The sequence below is a fragment of the Microplitis mediator genome, chromosome 3 (assembly GCF_029852145.1).
Source record: "Microplitis mediator isolate UGA2020A chromosome 3, iyMicMedi2.1, whole genome shotgun sequence".
Taxonomy (NCBI): domain Eukaryota; kingdom Metazoa; phylum Arthropoda; class Insecta; order Hymenoptera; family Braconidae; genus Microplitis; species Microplitis mediator.
In genome coordinates this window covers 24,827,591-24,854,592 of record NC_079971.1, presented here as the reverse complement: position 1 = coordinate 24,854,592, position 27,002 = coordinate 24,827,591, and the positions used below count along the sequence as shown (strand labels likewise).

The 27,002-nt window shown below is 35.6% G+C and overlaps 3 protein-coding genes across 3 annotated transcripts in view; 2 read left to right on the top strand and 1 right to left on the bottom strand.

Moving 5' to 3' along the window:
• LOC130664506 (centrosomal protein of 162 kDa) overlaps positions 1-23,397 on the bottom strand; it is a 41,646-nt gene extending 18,249 nt beyond the window's left edge. The window contains exons 1-3 of the mRNA XM_057464448.1: positions 23,203-23,397; positions 22,851-23,093; positions 18,093-21,888 (exon numbers count right to left, since the gene is read on the bottom strand). Of these exons, the coding sequence (XP_057320431.1) occupies positions 18,093-21,888; positions 22,851-23,093; positions 23,203-23,250 (4,087 nt within the window). The 5' untranslated portion in view covers positions 23,251-23,397. The remainder of the gene's footprint in view (positions 1-18,092; positions 21,889-22,850; positions 23,094-23,202) is intronic.
• Positions 1,534-11,779, top strand: LOC130664507 (MOXD1 homolog 1-like). Its single transcript, XM_057464449.1, has 7 exons — positions 1,534-2,548; positions 9,135-9,287; positions 9,604-9,861; positions 9,928-10,117; positions 10,186-10,451; positions 10,528-10,946; positions 11,030-11,779. Exons 1-7 carry the CDS (start codon positions 1,781-1,783, stop codon positions 11,508-11,510), a joined length of 2,535 nt encoding a protein of 844 aa, XP_057320432.1. The 5' UTR covers positions 1,534-1,780; the 3' UTR covers positions 11,511-11,779.
• Positions 12,119-14,376, top strand: LOC130664508 (uncharacterized). Its single transcript, XM_057464450.1, has 4 exons — positions 12,119-12,245; positions 12,320-12,483; positions 12,555-13,988; positions 14,074-14,376. The coding sequence occupies exons 2-4, from the start codon at positions 12,320-12,322 to the stop codon at positions 14,111-14,113; spliced, it is 1,638 nt and encodes a 545-aa protein (XP_057320433.1). The 5' UTR covers positions 12,119-12,245; the 3' UTR covers positions 14,114-14,376.
• Positions 23,398-27,002: the final 3,605 nt, after the last annotated feature.

Below are 27,002 nucleotides of genomic sequence, written 5' to 3'. Positions count from 1 at the left end.
CAAATGCAATTGATTTAAAAAAAAAAATTTAAGGAAGTCTTTGGACGTGATCGGATCGTCACCCTATCGTATAAAAAGTATAGAATTTCCATATCAAGTTTTAAAAATACGTATAATGCTGAGTAATTTGATCCACTGGCTTCAGCACGTGCGGAAATTACGCCAAGTGTCAAAAGATAATAAAACTACTGTCGAAGATGAGCACCTAGGCCTTTTTGACCCAATTCCGAGTCCCAGTTTCCGACTTCCACTTCCCCGTCATAGTTTTCAAAATAATAAACTCCCGATTTTTATGTCCGTTGGTAGAATCATAAGACCGTTGTTATAAATTTGAATGAAAATTTTTGAAACAGGACAGGACTCAATGATTGAGAGTCACTGGGTACAGAAGGGGCGCGTGCCATAAGTTCACATCTGCTGCAGTTGGTTTTACACCCCTCTTATACATACACTCTCATATCTCTCCATTTTACATACATATATATATGTATATGTATGTAATATCCATAATACCGACATTGCCGCTCCAACCACTACGATCCTCTTCATTCTATTCATTTTATTTAAGTTTTGGATCCGATTACAAAAACACTTCCGCAGGAAACTGTCTAGATCTTTCCATCATATTTTTTTTTAATCTTCATATTATACATAAAAAAAAAATCCAACCTGGCTGCTACACTTATAAAATACCGACTTCCTTCGGATCCTCATTATCCTTATCCTAGGGAAAAATAAATAACTTCCCAGAAACAAATGCATTAATTATAATTATGAGATTAGCAGGTTCTGAAAAAAAGTAAAAAAATTCCTCCGAAATTCAAAAGCAGCCATAGAAATATATAAAAAAAAATCAATCGACCGGGTAAAATTGAATTCCGAGAAAACGTTGCAATTTCTTTAGGTAGTCCCATTATTTGAGATGAAAAAGAAATTCCAGTTTGGTACCGTGCATAGAAAACGCCCGTTTATACCTGGGGTAAAACGTATTTTTAATAAAATATCAAACTTTAAAAAAATATAAAATTTTAGGTCGTATGTAAAATTTAAAAAATTCAAATTTAAATGTAATAAATAAATATGTCGTTATATATTGAGACAATTGAGGATTAAAAATAAACGGTAGCTATTCTCAGGAGCGGTTTTTACCCTCGGGGACTACAATAACAAGGGGACGTATTGCACAGCGAATTGGTAGCCGGGAGCGAGGGAAAAATAAAATAAACAAAGAAAAAGAATGAGAAAGTGGAGGGGATTGAGGTCTGGTACACTGGGCCCGAGCGATTGAGAGTAAGGCCCAACGGCTGACATTACAAGACCCAACGGTGCCCAACGTCGGGCCCAGCGGTCCGGCAAAAATTAGAGTAGGGAGCCGTAAAGAAGCAGCTCTAGTAGGGAAGGGACCGAGCGCACGCCGAGTCTTACCGAACACAAGCAACCTGGAACAGGTAAGCAGCTGCGTGTATATCCTCGGGGTTTGGATGGAGAGAAAGACCGAATGAAATTATGCTTGTGTGTGCGTGTGTGTGTGTGGTGTTTTATGGTATGGGGGAAAACACACATGCATGGAGTTTAAAAACTCGGGAAAGACAGACGCGTGTTTAAATTAGTACCGGCACAACTGTCGTCCGTTAAACATGCCAGTGTCCAAATGATAGTCAGCCTATACGCGGCTTCGTAAAATCCATTTATATTTTGAGACGTAGAAGGAATTTTCAGTGCGAAAGTTAAAAGTTTTTTTTTTAAGTAAAATGTTTTGATGGTTTAATTTTTAGTGACAATGAAATTGTGGGTTTTCTTAACATTTTTTATGGTGGTCCAGGCAGATCTTCTGGATCTGTATGTCGAGCACATGGACGAAACCATGAGGACAAACTTACACCGTAAAAAGTTGCCAAGATTTTCAAATAAGAGGAATAAAAGAAGTCCGAAGGTTTCGTTTAAAATTGGAGACTTTAAGAAACAGCGGCTGGATGTTGACGAAAACTGGCGGATTGGCAAACGGGTGGAGAAGAAACCGGTAAAGCTTCCGGTGCTGAAGCACGACGACATGGATATCCCGAATTTGAACGAGAAGAATTTGAATCGGGATTTCGAATACGTTAAGAATAACCGGCAGCTTGAAATACTGGAGGGTTTTGGGGTTGGACGAGTGCCAAGACTTTGGGAAACCCAAGTTCTGGATCCAGTGAAAGATGGTTCGGAGAAAGAGTTGATGAATGTCAGGAGCAAAGAAGTTTTCCGGCCGACTTTTGTAGATCCGGAGATGAAAAGATCAAAAAAAGTAGAAGCGGTCGTGCAGGAAAAAGAAATTTCCCGATTTCGGAGGGATGTCAAGGGTGTGAATTTTACCCGGCATGAGTTTCTGGATGACAACGGAGAGGTTCTGCTGGAATGGGACCCCTCGGATGAGGAAGTCGTAACTTTTAAAGTGTCCGCCAAAACTAGGGGATACATCGGAATCGGTTTTAATGACAAAGGTCACATGAAAGGAGCAGACATAATTCTGGCCTGGGTCGATGATCATTCGGGTGTCGTCAATCTGCTGGTAAATATATTTTGACACTAAAAAAATTTAACATTAATTTGAATTTAAAATCGGAGCCTCTGGTTTTTGATCCGTGGTTTTGTCGAACAGAAAAATCGATGCTCAGTAATTTAGATTTAGCTTTTTATCGCTCACATTTCTTCTCTTAAAGCCGTTTTTATTCGATTATTTTTGTTAGCGTGTGTTCTTTTACTTCTTCTTCTTCTTATTCTGCATCGGTTTTTTTTTATTTGTACGCCTGAAATTTCTCCGCAGAGATTGTACTCTCTCGGGAGATCTTTGGAACCTGTCGCCGCAAAAAGACATAAGAGAGTAAAAGAAATACTGGTGGTTATAAGCTTGTAAGAAGAAGCGGGATGAAGAAACGGAGAAAGATAATAGTAATAAAAAAAGTTAAAAGAAAGGAGGAGCTGGGGGAGGAGAAGGTGAAAATGAATAAAAAAAGAAAGCGACTTGAGGAATTAAAGGAAGATTAAGAAGCCGGCATATGTGTAAAAGAAAGAGCGGGAGATTCTCTTTATGGGGAGACAAAGGGCTTTTTTAAAAGTATTTTATTATTCTTTACGAAATCGCTGATTTTTTAAACAAAAGGCAACGAATTCCTTAATAAATTTTTATAAACATTCGTTCGAATGCCAGTGGATTGACTGTAGAGGAACCTGGGGTAAAATGAGACATCATTAAGACCAAAATTTTTTTTTTTTATTTGAATGCGCAGTTACGGTTTTTGAAAAATGGCGCGAGTTCAGGTCTGACAGGAGACCAATTAAATTTTTTTTGAATTGTGGCCCATTTTACCTCAAAGTCAACTTTTTTTGACAAAACTAAAAAAATTCACTGGAAATTTTAAATTTTCCCGGCTGATCAACTTGCCCCATTTTTCTCCAAACATCAACAATTTTTTTTTTTCAACGGCTCATTTTACCTCTGGACTTTTTCTGACAAATTTGAAAAAAAAATTTACAGAAAATTTTTTTTTTCGACTGATCAACTTACCCCGTTTTTTAGTATTTTTGAATAGAAAAAATTTTTTTTACAATCGTGGCTCATTTTACCTCAAAATGAACTTTTTCTGACAAAAACAAAAAAAATTCAATGGAAATTTTAAATAGACCAATTTTTTGAGCTGATCAACTTGCCCCATTTTTCTCCAAACGTCACCAAATTTTTTAAAATAAAAAAAATTTTTTTTTCAACGGCCCATTTTACCTCTAAACTTTTTCTGACAAAAACGAAAAAAAATTTACAGAAATTTTTTTTTTAGACTGATCAACTTACCCCATTTTTTAGTATTTTTGAATAGAAAAAATTTTTTTTACAATCGCGGCTCATTTTACCTCAAAGTCAAATTTTTCCGACAAAAAAAAAAAAAATTCACTGGAAATTTTAAATTTTCCCGGCTGATCAACTTACCCCATTCTTTTTTAGTTCTTTTCAATAGAAAAAAATTTTTTTCTTGTGGTTTATTTTGACCAGAGATATTTTGGATTAAAAATAAAAATTAATTATCTCATTATAAAAATATAAAATAAAATAAATTTATTAAATAGCCGAGTGTTATTTCATTGGGAATTAGATAAGACGAAATAAAAATAGTTATTTAAAGGATAAAATAAAGGAATGGGCAAGAAGGTCAAACCGCAAAAGTATAACCTGTATTTTTAAAATTCTTTTAACAGATTCTACATCTACCGAAAGTATTCTCCACCCAAAAGTTCCGAGAATACCTAATCTTAATTAAATTTATTTCCATCTCGCCAACGACTGTCCATGTAGATCGCGACATATCCAAACGCAAATAAAAAAAAATTTTAAAACCATAAACGACCAAAAAGATAAAACTTAATAAATAAGAAAATAAGTAAGCAGCAGATGAATAAACCGTAGATTAAGATAAAATAATGGTCCGGAGTCTTTAGTCTTAAAAATCTATCCAGAGTTTCTATATACTCGATAATGATCTTTAATGCCAGTCAATTCATTGTTTTACTTTTTTTTATTTGGCTATTCGCATTGACTCGCAGGTTGATGGATGCCCTGCAGATGGATCTCTCGATTCAAATTCATCGATGTGGAATTTCGGCAGATCAAATCGACGATCTTTCCACGGGGGGTATCGGCCTGTTGGATTGATAGACAGGCCTATGGATTTTGTTTTTTTAATCTCTTTTTTTTTTTTCTGAATTAGAATTGAATTGTTTTGAACAGACGTTAAGAGACGATATATTGGGACAAAGTCATTCTGACGTAAATTAGAATTTATGTAATTATTATTTATAAATATATAAGACTTGAAGTCTAGATATATACCATTTTTATATGATCCATGTATGTTTCACATATGATCCATGTATGTTTCACATATGATCCATGTATGTTTCACATATGATCCATATATGATTTATAAATGCTCCATATATCATTCATATATGCCCATATTTGATTCACACATGATCCATGATCCATATATGATTTATATTTGCTGCATATATGACATATATGCTTCATATATGACACACATATGCTCTATGTATATTTCACATATGATCCATATGCGATTCATATATGACACATATATGCTCCTTATATGATTCACATATGATTCATGTGTGATTTATATATGCTCCATTTATGTAGCATATATATGGTCAATATTTATATATGACCACGTATGATTCATATATGCTCCTTATATGGTTCACATATGACCCATATGTGATTCATATTTGCTCCATATATGATACATATGATCCATATATGACACATATATGCTCCTTATATGATTCATATATGATCCATGTGTAATTTATATATGCTCCATCTATGTAGCATATATGGTCAATATTTATATATGACCATGTATGATTCATATATAAATATTGATGACATATATGCTCCTTATATGGTTCACATATGACCCATATGTGATTCATATTTGCTCCATATATGATACATGTGATCCATATGTAATTTATCCATGCTTCATATATGATTCATATTTGCTCCATATGTGATACATATATGCTCTTTATCTGATTTACATATGATCCATTTGCGATTGATATATGCTCCATATGTATGTGATTTATATACGATTTACATATGTTCTATATGATTTATATATTGTTTATATATGAACTATATATGTTTTATATAAGTATCAGGTATACTCCATGCACGAATCATATATACAGCATATATGATCAATATTTATATATGAGTTATATATGCTCCATATATTCTATATACATAGAAATATATGACATATATAGATAATATATGTAGCATATACATTCATATATGATTTTTCACAAGGATCTGTAATAAAATAATTTTTTTTCGATCGAAATATTGAAATGGTCATACATTTTGGGCTGTCTAACTCACCCCATATTTTCTCTACCGACTAAATAAAAAATCTATATATTTAGATTTGAAAAAAAAATTCAATTAATCAAAAATTTGGTGCAGAAATAAATTAAAAAATTTTTTATCGTTTTAAAAATTGTAACTGAAATTTTTTTTTTTTTTTCAAAAATTAGTTCAGAAAAAACTAGACAAAATTAATTTCTGCGTCTCGAAATGTCAAGTCACATTTTTCAAAATTAATTTTTTTTTTTTTTTTTTTTTAAATATTTTTATTTATTTTGTAAGAGTATTTAAAAATTTAAAAACAATTAAAAAAATATATAATCGATAAAGATCTCTATGGATAAACGAAATAAATTTGAAAGAGTGCAAAATATCTCAACGGCATTTGGCATCACCATGAATCCGTTGGGTCCAGTCAGGGCCCAAGGCCTCCAGACACGGCCCCCCGTCGAGTCTCCTCTCTACTATTCCCTTTGCCAAAGAAATACTATTATACTCAACAATATTTAAAGAGGAAGAGTAAGAAAGGCTCTGGGCAAAATAAAACCAAAAAACCAGCCAATGCCCAAGTTAAGAATTCGCCAGCGCAAAAAATCACCAACAAACGAGTCTTGGTCACTTTGTTGCCGTGTTTTTCACACTATGCCTTTTTGTAACATACAATAATTATTATTTTTTGTCATCCTACATCTTTCTTTAGGATTTCCAGCTTCTTCTATAATTTTCTCCGCGCCCATTCTTCCGTTTTCAGTACAAAGGCCCATTTATATTTTTTTACTCCCACTAAAAAAAATTTATCTCATCACGTCATCGAAATTCACAAGAAAACTCCGATGTTTACTTTTGGTTTCATCATAACGTAACATCTTTCTACAATTCGTCAGCACTTTCATTGATTCCGTCCCCAGATTCGTTTATAATCTAAACCAGTTTCCATTTCAGGCGAAATCTGAGATCAGAGTTTAGAAAAAAAATATTTTTCCGAGGCATTCTAATAAATTTTTCCCAAATAAATCCACTTGATCTTAAATCTCGAGAGCTATTAAAAAACTAACATGCAATAAAAGTAATTCAAAGAGGGTGTACTCATTAGCATACTCGAATAAGCGACATCCTGACATAATCCAAGCGTATGATTTACGACTTGTGAGCGCAAGGCATGTAAACCGGTCGTTTCAATCAAATAAAATATGTACCTTGTACACATACTCTGGCATTTGTCCGCGCATTGCGATCATGTGGAAATACAGATAGACATCGGGATGATATCCCCGCTAGCGCTCTCTTTGTCTTAATCCTCGGAGTTAACGAGCAAAAAACCTTCAGTACAAATTTAAAGACAACAGCCTGTTAAATAGCTTCCATCAACTGGACTTACTTACGTTTCAATTTATCTTAAAATTGAGTCAATAACCGGTAAATAGATGAATGAAAAGTGCACGTCATTGATCGCAGGCCTTTTTTTCTTAATTCTGAGCTTATGTTTTTTTTTGCTGACTTTTAAATCCTTGACAAAGTCTTTAATGTAAAAAAAAACGGTGGAAGTTTATGCTGTACAGGTGTTAAAATTATTGGTGTTCAATTTACCCTGGAAAGGGTGTAAATTAACACCAGTATTAATACTTTCCTGCGTTAAAAAAAAAGAATTATTGTTAAAAAAATTACACCGTAAAAATGGTGTAAGTGCACCCTGCGACGGTGTTACATTTAATCCTGAGAGTGGTGTTAAAATGATATCGGTAACGGTTTTAATATTTTCCACGGTGTTAAAAAACTAATTATTGTTTCAAAAATTACACTAAAATGGTGTAAATACACACTATCACGGTGTTAAATTTGACCCTGAAAACGGTGTTAATATTTTCCACGGTGTTAGAAAAAGTAATTATTGTTTCAAAAATTTCACTGCAAAAATATGGTGTAAGTGTACACTATCACGGTGTTAAATTTAACCCCGAGAACGGTGTTAATATTTTTTCCTAGTGTTAAACAAAACAATGATTGTTTAAAAAATTACACTGTCTAAAAATGGTGTAAGTGCACACTATTACGGTGTTAAAATAACACCAGTAGCAGTGCTAATATTTTTTCTAGTCATAAACATAATAATGGTTATTAAAAAAATTACACTGTAAAAAATGGTGTAAGTCCACGCTATCACGGTGTTAAATTTAACCCCGAGAACGGTGTTAATATTTTTCCTAGTGTTAAACAAAATAATTATTGTTTAAAAAATTACACTGTCTAAAAATGGTGTAAGTGTACACTATCACGGTGTTACAATAACACCAGTAGAAATGCTAATATTTTTCCTAGTCTTAAACATAATAATTGTTATTAAAAAATTACACTATAAAAAAGGGTGTAAGTGCACGCTATCGCGGTGTTAAATTTAACCCTACAAACAGTGTTAAAATAACACCAGTAGCGGTGTTAATATTTTTCTGGTGTTCAAAAAAGTAATTACTATTTTAAAAATTACACTCTAAAAAAAGGGTGTAAGTACACACTATTGCGGTGTTAAATTTAACTCCGAGTGTTAAAATAACACCAGTAGCGATATTAAAAAAAGTAATTATTGTTTAAAAAATAAAACTGAAAAAAATGGTGTAAGCACTTACTGTACACGCTATCCCGGTGTTAAATTGAATCCCGCGAACGGTGTTAAAATTCAAAATATTTATAATTATAATTACAAAGAGGGTGAGGTGAATAATCACGATTAAAATCAATGAGAAGTAGTTAAGAACCTCTAGGTAAAAAGGTCTTAGACCCGTAACTGAAAGATTAAAATCCATCGCTTGATCCGTGACGGAATTACCGCCTAGTGTTTCGTCGAGCATGACGGGAGTTTGCAATTATTCGGATTCATTACTCCCAGGAAAACAACTTCCCTCGTATATAAGTTATTGCAACAAACTAACAAGTACATTAAACACCCTATATGCATATATAAAACCTCAAACGAATGTTCCTTATATTGCCCTCTTTCAACAGGTAAAGACCCTTTTTTTGTACTGACGGTTACAGACTACTCCCTTTCCGAGGGATTTTCCGTTAACTCTTTGTTTGCACGGCCAGTGTATCTAAGCACCCAATCCTCGTGGCATCCCAATAAAATTCCCACGAACTGAATTTTTGTAATTTAAAATTTTTATAAAGACCGCTCAGGTCAACAACCAAAGAAACCATTTTATTTTCCTTTTTTTTCTAGGATTCACACGGTGATGAAGAGACTAATGCATCTCCAATCACAGACGTCTCCCAAGATGTGAAGATACTTGAGGGTTTTCAGAACGACACCCACACATCAGTTACGTTCTCACGTAGATGGCAAACATGTGATCCGGACGATCGTCACTTAACCGTAAGCATCAAAAAATTCACGTTCCCCAAAAATCCTCACTATTCTTGTAGCCAATGATGTCGCCCTATAAGAGGACTGCGGAGTTTCTTTGACACAAAACATGCCGACCGATCGCGAGAATTTGAAACTACCGGTTCGTTAAATTCGCAGTATCCAATGACAACAAAGCATTCAAGCCCGAAATCACTTAAATGCCCCATTAAAATATTTCAAAAGTCTTTTTGTGTTACGTTACGATACCTCGTTATGTTACACTCGCTAAAATAGTTGCCGGGTTGTATAAGAAATATTATTAAGTCTATCAATACGTTTGCAGGAAGACAATGTCAGAGTTTTATGGGCAATGCACGAAGCTGATCCAGAACTAAACACCGCAATTTGGCATCGGGAACGATGTGGCTCACGTCCTTTGAGGATCAGAGCAGCTCCGGCCCGGCCACCGCCACCGAAATCACCCAACGTCAGGCATTGGGACGTTAAGTTGAACCAATTTGCGGTTGACGATAAAGAGAACACCGTTTATTGGTGCAAGATATTTTCTGCGCCGTTCAATAAGAAGCATCATATGATTGGGGTATGGATTCGTAGACGGAAACTCGACAATGACGAATAAATAGTAACCAAAATCTTTGATTTACAGTTCGAACCACTCGTGGAAAAAGGCAACGAGGCCCTGGTTCATCACATGATTCTGTACGAATGCGCTTCGACATCCCCGATGTTGAAGCAGCATGCGCGGATTGTCGGCACTGCGTGCTACAGTCCCACTATGCCCAGAGAATGGGACTCTTGCATCCAGCCGATAGTCACTTGGGCACGTGGAAGCAAAGGTATTGGTCTGAGGAATGATTCTGGGATAGGGTCTGAGCTAGAAACTGAACCAGTTGATCTTTTGCAGGCGATTGGCTGCCAGAACATGTGGGAATTCCAGTAGCTGAGCACAAAGAGGGATCTTACTACATGCTGGAGGTCCACTACAACAATCCGGAAATGAGGAAAGCCATCGACAGCAGTGGAATCAGGCTTCATTTGACTCCGGAATTGAGGTCACAGGAAGCCGGGATCTTTGTCACCGGAATGTCTGTCGGGCCGTTGCACCTGATTCCCCCGAAGCAGAAGGAATATGCGACTGCTGGATACTGCGACACCCATTGTACCGACGCAGTAAGTTTCTGGTTCATATTTGAATCGATTGTGCGATTGATGAAGTTCAGAGTACTGACATTAAATGTATTTCCAGCTGCTTCCAGAAGACGGAGTCAACGTAGTGTCCGTTGTGTTGCATTCACATCTGGCAGGAAGAAGGATGAGTTTGAAGCACGTCCGCGAGGGCAAGGAACTGCCTCACATCGTCAGGGAAAACCACTTCGATTTCGATTATCAGCAATCGCACAGTTTACAAGAGGAAGTTAAAGTCCTACCGGGCGATGAACTGATTACCGAATGCGTCTACGGAACTCAAGACCGGACGCGGCCGACATTGGGCGGATATGCTGCCACACAGGAAATGTGTCTGGCTTTTGTGGTTTATTACCCGCGGACGGACCTGGCCGGATGCTACAGTTCGACTCCACCGAAGGATTTCTTCAAAACTCTCGGAGTTTACAATTTCAAAGGGGTTACGTTGGACAATTTGGAAAAACTCTTTCTGACAACTGGGTAAGGATCCCTCCGGTGGCTGATCGATTGATCCCCGGATCCAAGCAATCGACGGCTCGACTAATAGGCGATTTATTTTTCAGAACCGACGCAGTCACGCTGCCGACGATCGTCCAGCAGCAGCTTCCGGTGTACCCAGCAACCAGACCCAGCGAGAACGTCAACGAAGAAATCATCAAGGAGGCCGAGACTGCTTTGAAGGCCATGAAAGAGTACTCGGAAACCGAAAACGACGACAACATTTTCACGAGGCTGGTGATAGAAAACCCAGAAGAGTTCCGGGGACGGACTTTGGCAGAACATATTCTTGCTCTGCCTTGGACTGAAGAACTCCTTGCCCGGTCCATTGAACGCAGCTTCTACCAGGGCAGGCACATGACCTTCTGTCGTAAGCGCGACGATAATTTGGCGCTGCCTTCAGAAGTAAGACAGTTTCCCAACTTCACGCGAATCACGGAACCCAGCAGCGCGAATTGTTCGAAGAAAGTCGTCATCTCTGCGGGAATTGTCTCACTTCCAAATATTTTCATCATTTTCGCTGCGCTGTGCATCTTCTTCTGCTGATTCGGAATCAGCGAACTTTTAACAAATCTGTATATTTATAAATTAAAAATATATATATATTAATTATAGTTTTTATTTATTACAGCATTCCGTTCTAAGTATAAATAAATGAAAAAAATACTCTAGCTTTGTCTTTTTAAAGTGAAAAAAAGACGATTGTAAAAAAAACTGATGGAAAAAAACAAACGATTGTAACTGTACCCTTAAAAAAACTGTAAATATATATTTATAAGAAGGATAATTTAAGAGCTTTTTGTATGAAATATTTTTGTATAGATTAAAAAATTTTTTATAAATTTATTTGCGTATATTTTCACCAGACCTTGACCTGTTTAGCGTATCGACAACTGCCAGACGTGATAAATTATTTTATAAAGGGAACTTTAATAGATTTAGTGAATGGAATAAAATAGAGCACCCAATTTTCTAGTTGATTGAACGGAGCATCTCCACGTGTTAGAGAATGATTACTACGGATTCTTAACCGGTACATTACGCCTTCGCACTGATGGTAAATCCCACGGGTCGGCAAGCAAAAAGTGGTCCCATGTGGCTGTCGCTGATAACTGCGGATTGAAATTATATTGAATTATAGCGGCCACAGATAGTCGATGGGTATAAAATGGGCGAGCTCGGGTGCTGGAGCATCAGAAAGTCTACGGACGTTGAAGCTGCAGTATCTAGTCCTTGCTACCTTGCAAACAGTCAGCGTTTTTGGAGCTCTAACTTAGCAGGGTAAGTTTACTAACTAGTAGAGGCATTGGTGGTTCTTTGATTGGAATTAGAATTCTCTGCTTGGTAATTTTCAGATGAGGCGAACACGTTTCTTAGTGAGACCAGTCCGTTCTTGGCAGTACGTGGGTCTGATGGTTGTGTCGTTGGCCTGCATGACATTGGGCCTGGTCTCGAGGGACCGCGAAGGAAGATCTGGAAGCCTCGTTGGTCCAGAACTGAAGCATTCTGCACCACATAAGTGAGTAATGATGATAAGGAAGTATTTTGTGGTAGAGGGTACTGATCATTTGGTTTTGATTTGATAACTAGGGTGGACGCTTGCCCAAATGAGCTGGCCATGGTATTCCGACGGCTTGCTGACGACCCGGCTGACAAAGGACTCGATTTCGGTGACAATCGAATTACTCCCTATAGTTTTGATCAATCGAGAGTACGATCTGTGGGATCGAGATCACGGTCTGTGAGATCGAGATCATTGGATCGGGAGAGTGGACGAAATGAACGTCGGTTTTTGGAAAGAAACCGAGAGTCTAATTTACGAGAATTGGAGAATCGAAGACTGAACAGAAATATGCGAGAAGCAGAGAATCGAAGACTGAATCGAGATGTTCGAGAAATGGAGAATCGAAGACTGAGTGGTAGCAAATTTGATAGGAATCGGAACTCTAAGCGCGTTACTGAAGAACGACGATCAGTATCAGAACGAAGGATTCGAGAAGCTATGGAACGTCGGGATATGAGGAACGCACGAGTTGAAGCTTCTCGAGTTCGGGAAAGTCGGGATAGACGTCTCGAGGAAAGAGTTAGAGAAATTCGTAACAGGCGCGTTGAGGAAACTAGAGTTCGGGAAATTCGCGATAAGCGCGTTAATGAAAATAGAGTTCGGGAAATGCGGGAAAGACGTGCTATTGATACGTCGCGGATTCGTGACACGCGAAATGGTCGCACTGTAGCATCACGAGCTCAAGAATCTCGAAATGGCCGCCTTACTTCTAGACTAGTTGACTCACGAGAAGAACGTACTGTTGAAGTTTCGCGAATCCGTGAATTACAAAACGAACGTCTTGCAGCCTCTAGAGTTCGTGACTCACGAGATCGTCTCTCAGCTGCAAGATTATTAGAAGCCCGTGAAAGACGTTCTATTCCAACAGAACGATCTCGCGAAACCCGAAACGAACGTCTCGTACGGTCTAGACTCTCCGAAATACGCGACTCGCGTCTTCCAGAAGTTTCCCGAATACGAGTACGAGACACTCGGAATGAACGTATTCCAGCTACGCGAGCTCGTGACTCACGAGATCAGCGACTCTCAGCTTCTAGATCATTAGAAACCCGGGAAAAACGCGCCGTGGAAAAGTCACGAGTCCAAGAAACACGAAACGAACGACTTGCTGAGGCTTCTAGACTTCTCGAGCGTAGGGCTCGTGATGCAAATGCTCAAGATCGCGTTCCATTAACCAGCCGAATTCAAGAACGCAGATCCGCAGAACGTCAGCAGGTCAATCGTCGCATTGACAGCGCTCGTGACTCATCAGTAATTTCTCGAGACCGCAAAGCAGATGCGGTCCGCGTCGATCGCGTATCAGAACTCGCGGCTCAACTTACGCGACTTAACTACCTCAGTAAATTCCCCGAACTCAAAATAAAGACATCGAATTACGAATACTTCAAAGAAGCTTTGGTAGCTGCTTTGTGCGCAGTCTACGCCGCGTCTATTTTCCAAGGGAAGACCAGCTACTTCAGGTAATTTTTGATCAACTGATCAATCAAAGATGTCATCGGAAGAAAACTGGAATAGAACGCAGACTAAATATTTTTTTCATTGCAGGAACATCATCCCCCAAACCAACCGCTTCGTTGTCTGGTAAAAAATTACCGAGATTCAAAAATATATTTTCAACAACTGGCAATTCTGGCACTCATATTTATCTATATACATATATATATATTTATTCTGGCCTTATAAATCTAACCCTAGTTCTTAGATTGACCTGAAATTTTTCCTGAATATTTATAACAGCCAGAAAAACTTATACTCATTAAAAAAATATAACTATATATTATATATTTATTGTAGCTCTCTAATGAGAGCATCCTGTTATTGATAAATAAATAAATAAATATTTTTCGTGTCATTAAAAATGTGTCTATTTATTATTGATCATTACACTGATAGAAAATTTATATTGACTCAAGAAATATTTTCTTGAGCCAAGAATTTATTTCTGAAGAAAACCAATTGTCTTGCTTCAAGAAATTCTTGTCTTGATTTAGATTTTCTTGGCTCTATAGATTTTGTATCTTCGATGGATAACTCTCGTGTCTTGATTCGAAACTATTTTATCTTCAATCGGTACTATCGAATTCTTCAAGCAAGACCACTTGTCTTCAACTAAAAATGTCGTATTATTATTTTAAGAACTTTAAATTTTTGGTTCAAGTAATAATTCCTTGATAGAAGATGTTTTTAAAGTAATGAAAAAAAAATTTTTTTTAAAATAAATTTCTACTTTAACATATCTGAAGTAAATGAATGTAGTCCTAAAAAATCACTTTAAAACTTTTTATTTTTAAAATAAAAAAAAAATTTTTTTTTCAAGCTGAGTAAATTGATATCTTGATTTAAAAACCGCGCCATTCTCGAAACGAGTCGGTAATGTCTTAAGGGGGTTCATCGGATAATCACTTTTTTTACAATACCTTTCAATTTTTAAATACAAATACTTTGAAGTGTCCTGTATACGTACGAATTTTTTAAAATAGTCCTTGCGGTACTATATTTCGAAATATTAACAATTATAAATGGTACATTTAACATGAACTCCCTATGTTGACCGTAGTTAGAGTGAGAATTTTATTAAATAACAATCATACTTTTTTTACAACATTTTTTTAAAAGTTGAAAATTATTAATTCAATTTATAACAAGTAATTTTTTTCAATAAAAACATAAACGAGCGGTATTCATTTTTTTGTAATTAATTTTTAAAGTTTGTTACTTTTAATGATTTTCAAGCTTTCTCTCATAAGCTGACAAGTGAGAGATAGTGACTTGGCAACGTTGCAGTGCACGGGAAGTTTAAAACACAGTAGAAGCCCAACAGATTTAAATAATTATAAAAACTTTACGGATATAGGTTAAACATAAGGTTATCGTATAGGGAAGGGTAAATATATATTATATTTAAGATAATAAAAGGTATAAATTATAAATAACTGCAATACAAATATTTATTATTTGTTATCTCCAACTATGTATAACCTCGAAATTATTCAAAACACTTTCTACAATACATGCTCAAGGGGAAAAATATTATAAGTTAGAATGCAACGTAGCCAAGTCTGAGAAAAGACGCAATGGAATCATTCTTATACTTCTGCGCATTATAAGAGAATGCACAAAAGTGTACTGTATCTCAACCACTTCTTGTTGTATTTAGAATGTTTTACACGAGAGAAATCGTTCTAAAAGTTGCGAACTACTGCTACCGATGAACCTCCTTAAACCTAGATTTTGCCTATCTTAATCCAAGAGCAAGAAATTCTTGAACGAAATATGTCAGAATTTTGTTTCAAAACAAAAAAGGCTTCATCGAAAAATCAAATTCTCAAACAAAGAATTTTTTTTCTCTATCCGAGAATTTCAATTTTTTGGTTCAAGGACTTATTTCTTGAATTAAAACAATTAAAAATTTTGAAACAAGAACCACATTTTGAAGAAAAAATTTTTCTTGAATCAAGATAGTTTTTCTATCAGTGTAAAGAATGAACTAAAGGCTGAAATATTTTTTGAAAATATAAAATAAGACAACAAAATATTACAGTAATAAATTTTTAAACTTTTATTCCATCAAATTCACATAAAACCATTCAATCAGTAAAATATTCGCAATTAATGGAATCACAAATAAATATCAAGAAAGACAGAGATAAAACTTTGTACATTATTATTAAAGCTAGTCCATATGTTAAAAAAAAAATATTATATTTATGTGCAATACTGATAAATCAAACGGAATTACTCCGTTTTTTTGTGCATACTTTTATAAATTAATTAGTTAAGTCGATAAAGTTAAGGAAATGAATATTTTTTGAGCGCGAAAATTCGTTGATCGTCTTCTAAAAATACACACTAGTTTAAAATATTAATAGTTTAAATTTCATTGATATTTTAAGCCTATGATATCTTAGTTTATTTATCATAAATTATAAAATAGTCAAAAATATATCATTTTTAAAAATAAATAAATAAAAATAATTGTTCACTTTTTAAAAATCAGCTCGTAGATTAAGCACTTGATCTTCTAAATTAATAATTTATAGTCATTGGGATAAAATATCGTAAAATAAAATCAATAATTTTAAAAATATTGAGGAAGTCTTGAGTCACATTCTATTTTACTGACGCCACAGAATTCCAGTTCGTAAATAAATTAACGGCGCGAAAGTTCAAAATTAAAAAAAACGAATTTTTGATTTTAAATTTTCGCGCCATTTGATTACGTCCCGCTTCTACTTCGTCGGTTATGTTGGTCAGTATTCTTATCTATTTAGGAAGATCTCTAGTTGCATAATATACTTTTTTGCCACACCTGCGCAGAAAGTTGAAATTTGCGCACTGTTTAGCCAGCGAAAAGTTTTGGGCGGATATCTATTACACAGATTCTAATGACACAGATTATTTTTTTTTTACTGACCGACCGTAGATCTTAAATCAAAAATAAAATGTCAACTACACGATTTTCTTAGACGATTACAAGTCCTGATTTTTTTCAAGTTTTCTATGGACTTTCCTAGACCATGACCTGATTTTCTAAAAATTTTCTATGGATTTTCTTAGACGGTGACAAGTTCTGATTTTCTATAGAATTTCTACAAAATTCTTAGAAATTCCCTGATAGCCAAGTAGACGATAAATTGACGTCAACTAACAGCCTCAACCTGTCACCAAGTTAACCGCAAAAATTGGTATTTTCAAAGTTGATAGACACTCTAAGAAAGTTGGTGGCAAAAGTTGGCAATTCCATAAGTTGACGGAAAGTCGCCTTCAATTTTCTTAGAAAATTAACGGCAGGCTGCAGCAGTAGATCGCCGCAACTTTCTGGGAACTTTGAAGTCAACTTGCAGTCAACAGTTACCAAAGTTTAAAGTTATCAACAACTTGTTGTCAAGTTGCTCGCAACTCATGTACATCAACTTTCTGATCATCAATACATCGGTGTCATCGGAACCTGTGTAATAGACCTCCGCTCCAAAGTTACTTTTCACAAGAGAAGTAAATGCGCGCATGCGCAAACCTTAACAATCACGTAAATCTGAACTTTTCGTCACAGATGTGGGTCTTCAGTTCAGTCAAACAACTGAACCTGGGTCGGAATGACTTACTTTCGCCCCTAGGCGGGAAAAATACTATTTTAAATAAAATAAAATAATGGCAAGATCGATTTATTACTAAATATTAAAATAAACGTCAGTTAAAAAAAAAAACTCAGCAATAATCTTTGGCAGTGATTCCAATCGATAAAATCTACCGTAATCTTAATAGCAAATCTACATTTAAAATATATTATTTTGATTATTATTATTATTATTATAGAATAACTTTCAAATAAATTGTAAAGATCGATTGGACATCAGGTATTTTGGCTCGCAATCACTTAAAATTTAAAAAATAAATAAAACCGGCAAGATTATCAAAAGGTAATCAGATCTAGACAAACTTCTAGTTATAAATATATAAATAAATAAATCTTATAGTCTAGAGATATTAAACATTGGCAATTTCTTGTAACATCGCCAAGATATGATCGAGTTCCTGCCTAAAGTAACACAACTGTCGATTTTTACCTTTCTCGCCCCTGCAATCTCTGCACTGAGTTTTACTCCTCAGCAGCTCTCTCACCAAATTCTGCAGCGTCATTTCCCTGCTCTCGTGCCTCTGTTGTAAAATCGTTATCTTCTCCTGCAGCAGCTGGAGCTGCTCAGTACCAGGAGTAGACAAATATTTTACTTTTTCATTCAAAACCTTGACCTTGTTCTCCAGGTGCTCGCGCTCAACCTTCAGTACCAGCACCTGCTCCTTGTAGTCCTTCAGCGACTCGATCTGTTCCTTGAGGTGACCAATCACAGCGACCTGGTTATTGATCAGACCTTGGAGCTTCACCACCTTCGAGTCGCCAAACTTCACACTGTACTCCTTGACAAGTTCCGCTAGTTCCCGCTCGTGTTCCTCTTGCAGCAGGTTCAGGTCGTGCAGCCTCTTGGTCTTCAGTCCCATGAACTCTTTGTTTATTTTGTCCAGCTCTTCCTTCAGGAAATCGTTCTCGTCTCTCAGACGTTTCGCGTCGATGTTATCACCGTTTTCAGAATAAACCGAGGGGTCGTAAATCCTAGAACTCGACCCCGTAAGTTTGTTGCCATTGACGTGTCCGTTCTGGTAAACATTCGAGTTGTGATCATTGGCTTCATTTTTGCTGGTGACTCCCATGGAAATCCGCTTATCGACATCAGACTTGAAGTTCTTCCTATCGTTGACGAGCTTCTCGCGTTCCTTCTGCAGCTTCCGGTTCTGCTTCTGCAGCTCCGCTAAGTCTCTGGTCAATTTACCCAGGACTTTATCTTTGTTCCCGAGCTCCATTTTCAGCCCGCGGATGGTCGCGATCAGATGCGCGTCTTCTTTTATGTCTTTGACGGTCTTGCAGGTTTTAGAATCCCGTCTTTCGAGGCGTTTGTCGTCAACCGAATCGCGACGCGCTTCACTCGCCCGACTCTCAACAGATGGCGCCACTTGGACCCACGCGTCACGACGCACTTTCTCGCGCTCTTTGTTAGAGACCTCGCGAAGCTTTTCCTCAAGTTCTTTCACTTGGGTCGTATATTTTTCCTTCATTTCCACGAACTTCCTTTGCAACTCAGACAACTTTTCCTGACCGTACTCTTCCTTGGCGCGAATCTCTCCCTCTAGGGACGCGATCCTGTCTTCGAGTAATCGAACTTTTTCTATATTTATCCTCTCGTTGTCAGATTTCGCGGTGAGAATCAGAGCGGAGACGGAGTCTGGGTTCTTGCGCTTCAAAATTCTCTCCATTTCCCGGACCTGTCGGTTCAAATCTAGTATTTTTTTGTTGTCCAGAATCACCTGGTCCTTTAACTTCTGGGTCAGAACTTTCTCCCGCTCGACGTGACTTCTCGATACCTGGAGCTTCTCCAGCAGAGTTTCTTCCCGGGTCCTCAGGTCCAGGAGTTCCTTCTCCAAAGGACCGATCGCTTCATTGAATCTCTCCAGTTCCTGCTTAGCGATCCTGAGCTTCTCGTTCTTGGAATTCAACTCAACCCGCATTTCTTCCATTCGTCTGCGAGTCTCAGCCTCTTCCGTGCTCCAGGCTCTCAACTTATCACCAATGAACTTGTCCTTAGTCTTCAACTGTTCCTTATACATACTCAGCTCTTCGCAGACCAGACTATTCTGCTGCTGGAGATCGTCATTCTTCATCGCAGCCTCGCTGTTCTTTTGCCTCAGATCAGTAACTTCGAAATTCAGCTTCAGAATTTCTTCCCTCAGGTCTTTCATCTCATCATTGAGCTTCTGCGCCTTGGAATCCTCAAGGTCCTTCGACTCCTTCTTGTCCTGTGCCTCCCAGAGCCGTTTCTCTTCTTGGAATTTCTTGGCTTCCGCCATCAGTCGCTTATTCTCACTGTCGTAAGTCTTCAGAAGGCTCTCCTGCTTCTCCAGTTCCTTTTCCAGCAGCAGAACCCGCGTGTCACTTCTCCCAGTGACCGGCTCAGTCTTCTTGTCCTGCCTCAGGGACAACTCGTCGATCTGCGCCTTCAAAATAATGTTCCCTTTCTTCACAGCAAACAATTCTTCCTCGAAAGAAACCCGCATGCTCTCGATCTGCTGCTTGTACTGACGAGCCTCAGCCTCGATCTGATTCTTCAGCAGCAGATTCTTGTGCTTCTCCTCATTAAAGAGAACTTCCCAGTCATCTTTTGATGTCCGCTTAGAATCTCCACCCGCCAGTGAGTTTTTCGCTATGGACTCAACGGAATCATTCTTGCGCATCAATGGACGGCTTTTAGTCGCGGGTTTTACTGAAAACTTAACACGCGACGCTAAAGTTGTGAGGTTAGGTTTTATGTGGACGTTTATGTTCGGATTTGAACTCAAATTAGAACTGGATCCTCTGGACTTTGAAGCTTTTGGCGGTAATTTTTTGGCGACGTCAAGGGAACGGGAGTTCCTGATGTCATCTAGTGAACGGAATGATTTCATTGGCTTAGATAATTGATCACAACTTTTAGATCCTCCTAGACTTTTGCCTCCACTAGTTCCACACACTTCTGTAGCTTTGGAATTTTTATTTGAATTTTTAGTTCCTAAATTTACAGGAATTATTTGTAGATCAAATTTTTCTGTTGGTACAGAAGATTTTTCTGTTGGTAAAGAAGATTTTTCTGTTGGTAAAGAAGATTTTTCCGCAGCTTCATTTGATTTTTCCGCAATAAGTTTAGGAATAGCATCGGCAAATAATTCTAATCTAGGAGTCAACCCAACAGAATATAATTCATTTTGATTATTGATTACTTTTTTAATATCAATTCCACGATCACGACTTGATTTACGTGACAATCTTGAACTATCTGTTGATGACTTCCGTCTTTGCTGGCACTCATCTTTACTATTTGAAGTTTTTTGTTGACTTGACTGCGAGACTTTGGACAGTTCCCGTTCAAGAATTTCGGTTATTTCTTTCTCTGGATACGTCGAGTTCTTGGGGTCATTTGGCAGACATGTGATCAAATCATTGGAATTAGCAGCAGCCTTGGCGATGTCGTGAGCGGAATCTTGATGCTGAAGAATTTTTAGGAAATGGGAAAAATCTTCTTGACCAAAACTCGAGCTGGATGATATTTTGCCCTCAGCTTTATCACGCGAACGCCGTAGCAAGTCATCAAAAAAATCTTTATCAACATCAGTGATTTCCTTCCTCAGATTCTGATCATCCTGAGAAATTTTCTTTTCGTTCTTCAAGTCCTCAGACTTGGAATGACGTTCTATTGGATCGTCGAGGTCTGAAGAACTTGACACCTCGACTTTTTGTTCCTCGAATCGCTGGCGCTGGAGGCCGATACTCTTGGGAGGCTTGAGACTGTTGACATTCTCGTAGACGACCTCGCAGTCGGGACTGGGCGACCTTTTGCGTGGACTCCGCGGACTCTTGTGCATTTCCCGGTGGACTTCTTGCTCTATCAGCTGGAAAATGTCATCTTCCATATTGTGCACGCGGTCGAGACCATCTGCGGATCGAGAGAGACCTTTTAGGTCATCCGGGACCAGGGTGTCTGACCGCGAAGCACTTTTGGAGAGTCCGACATTCTCGCGAACGAGTTTCTCAGCTTCTTCTAGCAGTTCTTCAACAGACTTTTCTTCTTCAGTCGTTATTTTGCTCGACTCCGTAGACTTGGTGCGCTCGGGAGCTGAATTGGGGCTCAGAGCTCCAGCAATTTTGCTCATCTCTTCGAGAAAACTTCCAATGTCATCATCTGTCGCATTTTCAAAGTCAGATGGATACTTATCGAAGGCTGTCGATGCTAAAATATCACACAGAGTATCGTCTCTGTCTTTTGTTGCTCCATTTTGGACCTGAAAAAAATTATAATCATCAACACGCTTGCGATATTTTAAATTCGATAGCATCAAGATCTATATTCAAATATCGAATGTAATGAAAGAACGTCGGAATTGAGGTTGTGAAAAAAATATGTCAATAAGATAACCAGCATAACAATTCGCAAGAACATCAGCAAGACCATCAGCAAGACAATTAGCAAGACCACCAGCAAAACAATGAGCAAGACAATTGTCTTGCTGGTGAACTTGCCAAATGTCTTGCTAATTGTCTTGCTGATGTTCTTGCTGGTAATCTTGCTAATTATCTTGCTGGTGGTCTTCCTAGGTGTCTTGCTAATTATCTTGCTGGTGGTCTTACTAATTCTCTTGCTCATTGTCTTGCTAATTGTCTTGCTCATTGTCTTGCTGATGATCTTGCTAATTGTCTTACTGATGAACTTGCTGGTAATCTTGCCAATTGTCTTGCTGATGTTCTTGCTGGTAATCTTGCTAATTATCTTGCTGGTGGTCTTACTAGGTGTCTTGCTAATTGTCTTGCTGGTGATCTTGCTAATTCTCTTGCTCATTGTCTTGCTAATTGTCTTGCTCATTGTCTTGCTGGTGATATTGCTAATTGTCTAACTGATGAACTTGCTGGTGATCTTACTAAGTGTCTTGCTAATTGTCTTGCTGGTGATCTTGCTGGTGATCTTGCTAATGGTCTTGCTAATTATCTTGCTGATGATTTTGCTAATGGTCTTGCTGATTGTCTTATTGACATATTTTTCTACATCCTAAATTTCGACGTTCTTTTATGACATTCGATATTTGAATATATCTTTTAATTTAATTCGCGTTAATTTCCTCGCAATCATCATTTCGATCCAGAGAAATTTGAGCGAATTCTTCTCTTTTATTTTTATTACTGAGCACAAACTTCCGTACCCTGCTGATGATTCAAATGAAAGTTTTCTATAAATTTATTTAATTTTTACCTTGCAAATTTTTTCCTTCTCAAGAAATTCTCTCATGGAAGAATGAGTGACGTCTTTGGAAGCCTTGGGTCCACTCTCAGGACGTCCAGGTTTTTTTACCCACCATTTACTGTCGTCATTTTGTTTATAATTAATTTGATCGGTTGATTGTTTGGCTGCTGGTTTTTCTTTCAGACGAACTGAACACTCGCCAATGCTCAGACTTATTGACGAACTCAAACTATTTTCGTCAGTTTTCGATAGCTATCGATAAATAGAAAATTTTTAAATCACTGGGGTAAAATTACTGGTAAAATAATTGATTTTTTGAATAAAAAATTCATGAGGTTAAAGAAATAAATTATGAACTTACATCCTCAGCAGCTTCATCATTGACAGAGTCTTTAGTTTCACTAGTCATTATTACACTGAATTATATATATATAAATATGTTTATATATATCTTAAGTATTTTATTAAAATCATTATTTTACTTTGACATTTAATTACTTTGTTAGTTTGTTTATTTTACAGCAGCTCGCTGCTGTAATATTTTTGTCGGTGGTTATGTTTTTTTTGTATTTGAATTTAGCGCCATCTTGCCGCGTGAAATAAAATTAAAATGGAGGTTTCGAAGAGTTCCATGTTGTCGACAAACATATAACGAACATCTCCCACCCCCACTTTAGCAAAAATTTGAACGCTTACAGCAACGCGCAGCAGCGGCAACTTGGCGCGAAATTTCAAAATTGTAATCAAATAATTTAATTAAAACTTATATGCATTAATAATTATATTAATTAGGCTACAAAATGTACTCGAAAATTTTCATTTTTATTCATTTTTCTCATTACTTGCGCGGTAAATTTAAATATTTGAAAAATAAATCATTAGAAACTGGGGAAAAATTAAAATTAAAAATTAAAAATAGAAAAAAAGCCCATCATAAAAGTAATTATTTTAGTTTGTCAATCAGACAATTCAATTTTTTCATTTAGGACTACTAACAAACATAAGTCCTTATTCACAAAATTTTATTTGTGATGTTTGTTAGTCATTTGTAAGAATTTATTGTAACTTATACAGCTTTTCTTTATGTTCCCTTTATTGTAAGGGTATGGAAATCCGTTTTCAACTTTAATATATAGTCTGAGTAAAATCGGAAAAATTTTAGTTGATTATAAAGATAACTCTCTTCGAAAATTCAACATTTTATCTTTTATTTATACTGTATGAATATACCTTCGATGTACTAATTATTTTTAGAAACAAAAATAATAGTACATTATTCAACTATAAATATAATAAACATTGACGAGTTTCAAATAAAATTTTCTTTCATTTATTAAAATGGAAACATCTCCTGTACAAAAATAGCTAAGCGAAAAAAATAATTCTTGATATGACAAAATTGAATTGTCTGATTAATTATTTTAGTTTGTCACTTTTATTTGATCTTTGATCAAAAAATCAACGGCGATTATTCGCTTATGAAAAGTGGAACTTTGGAGACCACATAATAAATAAAGGGTAGTTTTTAGAGCTGAATAACCCGGATCACAACAAATATTTTCCAAATGGTGATGTGAGGTTGAGAGTAACACTACATGAGAAAATAGTATAAAACTTCGCATTAAAAAATTTTTGTAATAAATAAAAATTTCAGAAATTGACAAACGTACGGGCAAAGCGACCACTTTTGCTTTAGTTATTTGTGATTGTCTTGAAATCACATCAAAAAATTAGTGATGAAAACTAAAATATGATATTTTTAGAACTTATAATTTTAAGTTTATTATATTATACAGTTTGGTTAATTTTCTAGTTCAAATGATTAGAAATATGAATTTTGGCAAAGAAAATAATTTTGTTTTACGAGTAATTGGTCAAAAAACCATAGATCGTTGACCTTTCAGAGAGGTAATTATTGGTCGGTCATACAAGAGGAATAAAATGTTGCTGGAATCGCTCACAAAATATAATGTAATAACTCTGGAATATGTTTCTTACCAGGGACACTACAAATGGTATGCGCTATCTAGTGGCGAGCACCGAACTACTTCCATTGCCGTTGTCTAATACCGACTCCTCCTTTCTCTTTGTATATTTTTTCTCCCAAGAAATTTTTCTCTTGGTTTACTTTTAGCTTTTTTTTCTTAGCTTTTTTCTTTTTCTTTAGCTTTTTTTCTTAGTTGGAGCATAAGAAAATTCTCGCGTTAAAAGAATAGTCCTTATTACGAGAAATTTAATTTCTTTTTGTCAATTCAAAAAATATTTTTTGGATCCAAAAAATTTTCGATAAAGTAAATAATTCAGTTAAATTCGCGAATAATTTTTGCAGTTAGCACAGCTAAAGAAATTGTTAGCTTCTTGTTAAATTTTATTGAACAAAATATCAACAAGTCGCGTGCCAAATGTCAAAAGGGCGTATAATTTTTTTTTTTTTTTGGGCCAATCGTTTTGGAAACATGTTCTAAGTTTAAAAATGAAAAAAAATTTCCAAAGCCAAATTTTTCATACTTTTCCCATGGATATTTAGTCGTTTATCATAATTTAATTCACGTTTTTTCCACACATTAAATTTTAATTACTAAAAAAAACCAACGTGAAAAAATATGTTTTTGTTTTTGTATCAGGTCATACTTATTTATGTTCCTCAAATTCAATTGAAACAATTATTTTGTTTTATCGAGTAGAAAAATATATATTACGTTACAAATTTCTATTTTTAATGTTCAAAACAAAAAAATTAAGTTTTTTTTTTTGATTAAATAATAATAATTAATAGCCCCGGGCTATAAATTCCTGGCTCTGTTTTTACAAAACACCGCTATATATATACCGATCCCATTAATTCATTAGCCAGTTATCATATTAATTGACGGAAGTGACAATCAATCGAATATTTTAGTTTCACTACAAATTTTTTAAGTCGTCATCAATTTATTGAAAAATAAAATACAAATTTTTGTTTTTCAGTTTAAATAAAATTCAAAAATGTTCAAAATTACAATTATTTTGGCAATTGTTATAATTGCGATGATAAATATTTTACACGCTAAATTGTGTAGCGAAGAAAATGAAAGAGTATGTATAATTATTTACAAATAAATATATATTTAATTTCCATAATTGTATATATTTACACATTTAAAAATTTTTATATATTTTCCAAATTCGAAAACTTGAGAATAAATCGATTTTTGAAAAAAAAAATTCGTAAGATTTGAAAAATTTTCAAGCGACTTCTGAAAATTTTTAAATTATTTTGATACTTGGCTTTTAAAATTTTTTCAAAATTCAAAAATTTTTATACGGAGTAAAAAAATAAATTATCGTATTAATTTACACCACTCCAATATAGGGAACAGGGGGAAAACGGGCCACCCCCAAAATTTTATAAAAAACAATTTTTATGTTTAAATTTTTTTCAAAAATTCAAAAATCACTTTTGTAAATATAATTTATTATTATTTTGAATTTTTTTTTTTCAACTATTTTAAAAATCGAGTGTCAGTGGAAAAATTTTAATGACTAGTTTTATAATAAAAACTATTAAAATTTTTTTTTTCCTCTGCCCAATAATTATGTGAAGTGTAATTTTTCTTTACGTAAATTACTTGCAACAAAATTTAATGTAATCAAAATCATTTAATATTTAGAAGTTTTTTTCACCTTTTTTAGGGGATACGCCATTTTGCCCGCGAAATAGGAACAATAGGAACAATAACATAGGAACAATTTTGTAGGAAATTGAATTTCTGACAAAAAAGGTCATATTCATTTTTTTTATAAAATGCATATTTATGAAGATATTTTTAAAAAACTTTTTTCGTAATCCTTAAAATGCTCAATTAATAAGATCTAAACAAGTTTTTTAAAAATATCTTCGTAAATACACATTTTTTGAAAAAAATGAACATGACCTTTTTTGTAGAGAATTTAATTTCCTACAAAATTGTTCCTATGACTTTTTCCCCTAGTCTGCATATTTCTTGAGATATTTAAAAAAAAACACAATTGTGTCAAAAAATTTCGATCGTTTTGAGGCACGTGTTTTTTTTACTTAAAAAAAAAACCAAATTCCCACGGATTTTTTCACGAAAAATTTTTTATGGGGCGTCTTAGAAAATTTAATTTTTAACCACCCAATGCATATATTCATATATATAA

Bases quoted from the DNA above. Each gene is read 5' to 3' on its own strand.
- LOC130664507 (XM_057464449.1), top strand. From the start codon at position 1,781: ATGAAATTGTGGGTTTTCTTAACATTTTTTATGGTGGTCCAGGCAGAT. The intron at 9,288-9,603 runs GTAAGCATCAAA...ATACGTTTGCAG, and splicing joins CGGACGATCGTCACTTAACC to GAAGACAATGTCAGAGTTTT. The intron at 10,947-11,029 runs GTAAGGATCCCT...TTTATTTTTCAG, and splicing joins AAACTCTTTCTGACAACTGG to AACCGACGCAGTCACGCTGC.
- LOC130664508 (XM_057464450.1), top strand. From the start codon at position 12,320: ATGAGGCGAACACGTTTCTTAGTGAGACCAGTCCGTTCTTGGCAGTAC. The intron at 12,484-12,554 runs GTGAGTAATGAT...TTTGATAACTAG, and splicing joins AAGCATTCTGCACCACATAA to GGTGGACGCTTGCCCAAATG. The intron at 13,989-14,073 runs GTAATTTTTGAT...TTTTCATTGCAG, and splicing joins GGGAAGACCAGCTACTTCAG to GAACATCATCCCCCAAACCA.